The 8,617-nt window shown below is 41.5% G+C and overlaps 1 protein-coding gene across 3 annotated transcripts; it reads right to left on the bottom strand.

Annotated features, from left to right (window-relative positions):
- Positions 1 to 347: 347 nt before the first annotated feature.
- Positions 348 to 7,289, bottom strand: LOC111951527 (small ribosomal subunit protein uS9). 3 transcript variants are annotated; one of them, XM_023969699.2, is made up of 6 exons: positions 7,147 to 7,289; positions 5,208 to 5,259; positions 4,199 to 4,300; positions 948 to 1,044; positions 762 to 809; positions 348 to 536 (listed from the first exon to the last, which is right to left on the bottom strand). In XM_023969699.2, exons 1-6 carry the CDS (start codon positions 7,167 to 7,169, stop codon positions 391 to 393), a joined length of 468 nt encoding a protein of 155 aa, XP_023825467.1. In that variant the 5' UTR covers positions 7,170 to 7,289; the 3' UTR covers positions 348 to 390. The 3 variants fall into 3 exon arrangements, with proteins under 3 accessions (XP_023825467.1, XP_070290897.1, XP_023825468.1); XM_070434796.1 differs by lacking the exon at positions 7,147 to 7,289 and adding an exon at positions 6,275 to 6,330; XM_023969700.2 differs by lacking the exon at positions 7,147 to 7,289 and adding an exon at positions 5,349 to 5,405.
- Between the last annotated feature and the right edge of the window lie 1,328 nt (positions 7,290 to 8,617).

The raw sequence follows: 8,617 nt of genomic DNA, 5'->3' as shown, positions 1-8,617 counted from the left end.
AAACCCAGACGATAGTGTTTAACTACTAAAAAGGTAGACAATAAAATGGCACTGCCACGAGCAGCACCGCAGATATTGAGGAGCGAGATGCAAGATCGCCCTCATAGGTCACCATCTGCACAGGTTCACTTCACGCCATTCACAGCGTGGCAGCCACGGGACCAAAACAGCTGAGAAGTTGAGCCTCATGCTTCAACGCTCTTGGTTGTGGAAATGTACCCCATATGCCGTTTACTTTCTGCATCTACGTCCTATCGCAGTCTACCTTTAAAACACTTTCCAAGTAGTGCTTGATGGTCATTAATGAAACTATTACATCAAGCAAGTTTAAAGAAATAGGCCAGAAATATTTTCTCCCTCAACTTTATTACATGAAAATGTACAGAGAGGTTAACGGTAAGATTTCTGGTAGCGGGCACGGGCTCCTGGTCCACCAAACTTCTTGGACTCGCAGCGACGAGGGTCGGCAACCAGCAGGGTCCTGTCGTACTGGATCAGGATGTCCTTGATCTCCTTCTTGGAGGCCTCATCCACATCTGGCGGGAAATTAACAGGTCGGATTAGTTAGTGAACCATTTTCTTGACCAAATGGAAATGCAGAAATCATGCACCCGCCATCATCCAAAAGGGAGAAAATCCAACATTGCTTCCTGCAAAAGTTAGTCCAAAGTAACACTCAAATATTTTATCAGCAGAGGCAATATTCCATTGAAAACAAGATTATGGATTATTTTGTGTTTACAGTTAAATTATTCTCTTACATTTCTGGTAGTATGCGACCAGGGCTTTGGAGATGGACTGACGAATAGCTGCAAGGAGAAGACGACACGACGTAAGACAAACAGCCATATTCTATCAAGTACAGTGATTTCAAATCAAGACATCAGTTTCTACTGAGATATGTCTAAACAGAAGTAGAGCAGCTTCCAGTTGTAAAAACAAGTCACCGTAGATCTGTGCGACATGTCCTCCACCCTTCACTCGGACTCGGATGTCAACTCCAGCAAAACGCTCCTTGCCCAGCAGCAGCACTGGCTCCAGCAGCTACAACAGAGAGAAACTTAGTCAAGGACGCACACAAGGTCTATATATCCTGCAGACACATGCAGCAAGTAAACAACCAGACATGTTGAACTTGGGCTTAGTAAACCAACAGCAGCTCTATAAGAAGCCACATTACACATACATGAAATAGTTAGCAACGGTTTCCTAAGGGACAAATTCACTAGAAGGGGACTGGTCCAACTCAAGGTGTCAAAATGCACCCCCTCACCAACAAAATGTTTCCCCCCCTCATACAACCCTCCACTTGTACAGTAAAATAAACGGACCCCCCCCCCCCCCCAGAATTAACTCAAAATAATGTTTACGACAATTGGCAACCCTGTGTTCCTAAACGTGGATATTGACTGGCACTTCACCATGCATTTGTGGCACAGTCGATGCTACAGGTCTATGAGCCAGAAGGTTGGGGGTTCGCCGACTACCAGACAAGCTCTTCTATCCCTGCCTGTCACATTACACTAAGATCAGAGCCAGCTGCAAACAATCAGCTAGGGGTAAACACATTCAACATTTGAAGCCTTATTTATAAATATTTAAAATAGTGCCTTTGGAAAGTATTCAGACAAATTGACCTTTTCCACATTTTGTTACATTACATCCATATTCTAAAATGGATTAAATACAATTCTCAGCAATCTACACACTATCCCATAATGACAAAGCAAATTTCTGCAGCATTGAAGATCGCAAAGAACACAGTGGCTTCCATCATTCTTAAAATGGAAGACGTTTGGAACCACCAAGACTGTTCCTAGAACAGGCTGGCCGCCTGGCCAAACTGAGTAATTGGTGGAGAAGGGCCATGGTCAAGGAGGTGATCAAGAACCCAAGTCACTGACCGAGATCTAGAGTTCCTCTGTGGAGATGGGAGAACCTTCCAGAAGGACAACCATCTCTGCAGCGCTCCACCAATCAGGACTTATAGTATGAGTGGCCAGACGGAAGCCACTCCTCAGTAAAAGGCACATGACAGCCCACTTGGAGTTTGCTAAAAGGCACCTAAAGACTCAGACCATGAGAAAGATTATCTGGTCTGAAACCAAGATTGAACTCTTTGGCCTGAATGCCAAGCGTCACCTCTGGAGGAAACCTGGCGCCATCCCTATGGCAAAGCATGGTTGTGGCAGCATCATGCTGCGGGGATGTTTTTCAGCGGCAGGGACTGGGAGACTAGTCAGGATCAAGGCAAAGATGAACCGAGCAAAGTACAGAGATCCTTGATGAAAACCTGCTGTAGATGGCTCAGGACCTCAGACTGGGGCCAATGTTCACCTTCCAACAGGACAATGACMCTAAGCACACAGCCAAGACCACACAGGAGTGGCTTCGGCACAAGTTTCTGAATGTCCTTGAGCGGCCCAGATAGAGCCCGGACTGGAACCTGATTTAACATCTCTGGAGAGACCTTAAAATAGCAGTGCAGCAACGCTCCCCATCTAACCCGACAGAGTTTGAGAGGATTTTTTWWWWTTTAATTTTACCTTTATTTAACTAGGCAAGTCAGTTAAGAACAAATTCTTATTTTCAATGACGGCCTAGGAACAGGATCAGGAGAAACTCCCCAAATACAGGTGTTCCAAGCTTGTAGCGTCATACCCAAGACGCAATACTGTAAACGCTGCCAAAGGTGCTTCATCAAATTACTGAGTAACGGGTCTCATATATCCGGGTTTTATTTGATAAATTAGCAAACATGTCTAAAAAACAGTTTTTGCTTTGTCATTATGGGGTAGTGTGTAGATCGATGAGGGGAATAAACAATTTAATCAACTTTAGAATATGGCTGTAATGTAACAAAGAGGGTTGAATACTTTCCAAAGGCACTGGTATATGCTACAAATTTTCTCCCAACAGGTTTCTGTGCCAATGTATCACACAACCAATATACAAAGCATACCGACTTTGGGTACTTCAATATCATGGTTAACTTTCAACACCTCAATAAAGACTGCCAATCTCGACAAATACATCCCTCCCTACCTTGTAGGCTTAGCCAGTATAGAAGGCGTGACAAACTGAATGGCATTAAACTTGTTTTGTAACAGATATCCCTTCCAATTCATCAATTGGCCGCTGCAGTTTGGATTATGCCAGTAAAAAAATTATACAGAAAAAGATAAGTGACCGGGAGTGCACAATAAAGACGAGTAATTTAAATTACAGATAGAGATGACAAAATGCTCAACATCTAGATGAGGGGGGGAGTTTAAGTACAATTCTTACAAGCTTGTTAGACTGGTAGCTTATTCTTTAGACGTTTGGGGCTGCTGGTGAACCATGTGCAGGTTTCCATCCAATAGGGTACAGACTTACGTGAATTCTAAAATCGTCATAAAACAATGCCATTTCAGTTTCCCTTATGACAATATGTAGCCGGAAAACATACCAGGGAAAATGTTAAAATGTACCGGACATCCAAATGCATTCAGATCCGACCTGGCACAGCCAGCGCCTTCAATAAACAAGGGATATTGGCCAAATGAGAAAACGGCATTCCGTGTGTTGCGATGTGTAGCATATGCCAAACTTTATACACTTTTTTGTATTGGTTTTAAGGCTACTTTCACAGTTCAGCTGTCAGATTTGAGCACTAAATGTATCAGGGCATTGCACGCATAGGCGTCATATATATAACACATTGGGGTTATTCCTAAAAGAAGTTTAGGACTAACCCCAGAAGAGAGCGAGAGATATGCCGGTGGCATGCTATGACACCAACATGCATTTCTTTATGGCAGAAGGCTACTGCATCTACAGATAGACTGAAAGGGGGCTTATTCGTTAATTTTCAAACAGAATATATATATATATTTTTTAGTATTATAAAGAATTAGATTATGGGGTAAAACTCTGGTAGGCCTGAGTGTTCCTCACCTCAAGTTCACCTGTCAGTCAGTTGGCGCGCCACCTTCATATCATAGGCCCGCATTAGCTAAAGCTTAATAATAGCCACACCATACAACACTTTTTTTATGGTAATATCAAAAGTAAAGACATTATTCATAAAGAAGATACGAGCAGAAGAGCAAATGTAAACCGGGGGGGGACTACCCTCTCCTGTTCCCAAAGCAGCAACAAAAAAAATCCCTTCTTTTGGACAACAGTCAATTTCAATCTGCCTTTAAGGACTCACCTTGTACTGGAGAGTGGCTGGCTCAATCATCTCGAGGGGTCTGCCATTCACCTTGATGAGGCCATTCCCCCTCTTGCAGTGAGCAACAGCGGTGGCTGTTTTCTGCAAAGAGACGTGTGACCTTTATTTAACTAGGCAAGTCAGTTATGAACAAATTCTTATTTACAATGACGGCCTACCCGGGAACAGTGGGTTACCTGCCTTGTTATGGACAGAACGACAGATTCTTACCTTGTYAGCTCAGGGATTCGATCCAGCAACCTTTCAGTTACTGGCCCAACACTAATCACTAGGCTATCAGCCGCCCCAAAATATACAGTAATGTTCATAACCATTTGCTAGGTTTTCGCTAATTACATGTGCACTTTTCTATGAAGCAGGGGTGGCTAAACAGAGATAGTCCTTAACGTTAACATTACAAATAAATGTTTAACACACCCCAAAAAGCCATTCGGGTGATTGCTGATCAATAGTACTATTATAAGCAACACTAATTAGCCAGCCAATGTATTAACCAAACACTGAGGTACATCATGAGGGATGAGTGGAACAAGTCATGGCAACTCGCTAGCTACAGTACAATTAGTTAAAGACGATGTCATAAAAAATAAAAACGACTCCAGTTAACTAATGCAGTATTGTGGCATAATAAATCAGCAAACAAACGTTAGTTACCTCACTACAGCAAACAATTGGGGTTGATTTAGCTGGACAACATGCTTTCCGGCATAAAATTAGCTAACTGATTAACGTAACTAGCAGGCCGCAACATTTGTAGCTATTCATATCAATAATGTTATGCCACTGGCTGCAATCAAGGCACATTTAGACGTTTGACAATAAAGTTGTCAAATTGACGGTCACTTGCATTTCCAAATGTAAATGTATAATTGGGGGGGGGGGGAAAATACACATTTCTGGCCTGTTTGGCTAACATGGCTGAACTAGCTATCTAACGAGTTTGTTGGCTCAACAACACACGTGGAATAAATTCAGATAGTTTACTCACTTTGCGTCCGAAAACCTGGACAGATTGCAGAGGACCTTTGGCCGGCATGTTTCTGAAACAATTAAATCACAATGATTACCTTCAAAAATAATTAATAGATCACATTTTTGCATTTGTAACTGAGCTCAAGCGGTAACATACCGTCTTCAGCTTTAGTGCCGTACGAAAAGACCGAAAGGGGGTTTCACACTTCGAAAAGCAGGGGCAGTAGCGCGACAGTTTATGGCTCTGCAATGCATTTACGACAATTGCAGGCAGAGAGAAAGAGACGATAATCTGGTCTGAAACTTCTCTACAAATAATTTGTATTTTGTAGCAACAAAATGTATCACGTATTTTGGAAAATTAAGTAAAATATTTGTATTTGACATGTTAAATTAATTCAGTCATAATGTCAATTTGGCCCATGAATTTACATTTTTGCTAAATAAAAAATGCATGGCCCAAATAAATTTACATTGTCTGAATTAATTATGGTTGAATTAATTAAACATTGTCTGTCAGAAAAAAAATACATAAATACGGTGTGACTGAAAAATATTTATGTCCAGAAGAGGTCACTGTACGAACACGTTTTTCACAGAGGATGAAAAAATTTGTAGATTAACTCTTTCGTTTCCCACTTCCCGCACCACAGAGGCGCTGCATTTCAAACACATTAACAGACACACCCTCCTCCATTTACCCTCGCGTTTTGCCCTTGGGGGAAACCCCGAAACCATCTCTGCCGTCCAAACAATTAGCCAAGCAAGGGAAGTAGGCAACGTAAGCCCTCATACAACTCCGTCCCCCCTGGACGCTGAAACGCCCCATAATTCAATTCGCGATGATTTTAGCGGATGTACAAAGTCAGCCAAAACTTAAAACCAACATCAATATGGAGAAGTCAACATACAGGTGTAAGTAAAGCAAATGTAAATAAGTTAGACATTTTGCTACTAATGCACCTGATGGCACAAACACGTAACGTAAAAGTAATTATGTTTTTGTTTGGTTAGCTTTTGGAAACTATCTAGCGCATACAACTTTCCCTGACATCACACAGAGTAATTTTCGATTTACTGTACCTGATATTGTCGGATGGCTAGCATGCGTTGTCTTCTAGCCAAGATATGAAATGCAGTCAAATGACTGTAGCGCATATAAAGCACACAGACAACAGTTCCATGATCACTGAAAACAACCGTGGGACGAACGAGTGGCACATTTCCGGACAAGGGCGGTCAACTCAAATTAATTTGAGGGCTGAGGGGAGAATGTGTGTCTTACGTGTTTAGAACGCAGAAAGGGTTTCCCAAAATAATCAAGTTATCATTAGAGCCTTTGTAGGAGCATCGTTAAATCTCCGAGCTGTTTCCCAAAACCATTGCACTTAAAAGCTCTTAATCTAACGCCTGGCACAGACCACTTGTAGAAAAGGTAACGTTAAGTGCCTTTTTTTGGCCTAAAAATATGACATGATTTTTCTATGACCGCGGATAACTTCAAAACGAAGTTGACTACAAATACAAAGTTGCCAATGTTTTTGCAACTGATCCAAACAGGCATGTATAAAGACATGATTCAAATTAATTTGTAGCATTAGGTTAGCTACCTAACATTGCCATTACATCGCCTACAAGCTGATCGGGGATTTCTAGATGACCAAGTTGCAGAGAGGCGAACTGGCATAAACCTTTTAATTGTTTCAATAAAAAAACATATAGACACAAAAGCGTCAACTAGATATTTACATTTTGATTTACGTATTTCAAAATTAATTTAAACTTGGTATCAGACCTTTTTTAGACAATCGACATAGAACATTTTTTTTGTCGGGAATGGGCATCCATATTCCTAGTTGATCACCAAACATTTCTGGGGGAAAACAACAATGATAAAGCCAAAAGGCAGAACAGTACGAAGATAGGCAAACTGCTTCCCCAATAGAAATACCCACCGCCACCTGAAATCCACGATCATGCAATGTTGGCTTGCTAAGCTAATACGCAGAAACACATCATCAGGTTTGTCTCGTGCCGAACTGCCGTCAAATCAAAGGCACTCCTTCAATATAAAGTTGTTGACGAAAACGTGTCAACTTTCATGGGGTTGGAGTAATAACATGTTCAACTACTTAAGACACTGGCTCGAATATAGGTTGTCTTTGGATTTTAAAAATAATAATAAACTAAGGGAGAATGTTTAACTTCCCAAACCCTGGTCTGCTTGGTAAGCGTTCCCAGAAGTCTAGAGATGTTACGCCTCGGTTTAGAAACTCTGTGATAAAGCCTTGCGTTCAGTTTTTTCTTCTTATTTTTCCGCCCCGTGATGTTGGCGGTAGGTGCACTTGATTATGTGGCCCTATCGCCGGGAAGGCAAACATTTTCGCATTTTGAACCATTTCATGTGTCTGAAGGTAGTACTCCGCCTACCTGGCAGCCCAGAGCTCAAATCAAGAGCACCTATAGGTCTAACGCTGGCCAATCAGATAGATCAGATCACCGTGTCTGCTCAGTTTCCTCGAGCCATAGACTGTAAAAAGAAGCCTCGAACACATAGCAAAATTGATACTTGACATTTTAAAAACTGACTAGAGAGAGACTCAAAGAATACAGCAAAGAGCTGCTGTTTTTGAGTAAATTCATGGTTAAGTTGTTATTCCTATCTGTCAACACTTTGTTCAACACTTATGAGCCATTAAATGTGCGTTCTCCCTACTTCCTCTCGCTTACAACCAGCACTTCAGCTACAATGAATGAGTATAGCAAAGTGTTTCGATAAGCTTGTATTGTTATTATTAGCGGCTTGTCTTTTTTAATATCGAAGACTATTTAACTTTCTCTGGTCATAGGATTAACAGCATTRATTGGTGCATGAGGCAGAAATAATGCAGTACAACTTGAGTTTTGCCATTAGCTGGAAGACTCCCTTTTTCTCAGCAGAGGGAGAGAGGAGGGACTGTGAGTTGGGTGAGAGGAAGCCTCACCCTGCCCCCTCCCCTCAGACAGACCATCCGATGCAGGCCACCAGTTCAGTAAAAAAAAATAGAGTACCAGTCAAAAGTTTGAACACACTTACTCATTCAAGGGTTTTTCTTTATTTGTACAAATTTCTACATTGTAGAATAATAGTGAAGACATCAAAACTATGAAATAACAAATATGGAATCATCTAGTAACCAAAAAAGTGTTTAACAAATTAAAAAATATTTTATATTCTTCAAAGTAGCCTCCCTTTGCCTTGATGAAAGCTTTGCACACTCTTGGCATTATCTCGACCAGCTTCACCTGGAATGCTTTTTCAACAGTCTTGAAGGAGTTCCCACATATGCTGAGAACTTGTTGGCTGCTTTTCCTTCACTCTGCGGTCTAACTCATCCCAAAGCATCTCAATTGGGTTGAGGTCAGGTGATTGTGGAGGCCAGGTCA

Source organism: Salvelinus sp. IW2-2015, linkage group LG24 (assembly GCF_002910315.2).
Source record: "Salvelinus sp. IW2-2015 linkage group LG24, ASM291031v2, whole genome shotgun sequence".
In the NCBI taxonomy this organism is placed as follows: Eukaryota; Metazoa; Chordata; class Actinopteri; order Salmoniformes; family Salmonidae; genus Salvelinus; species Salvelinus sp. IW2-2015.
The sequence above is the reverse complement of the archived record's forward strand: the minus strand, read 5'-3'. Positions and strand labels throughout refer to the sequence as shown.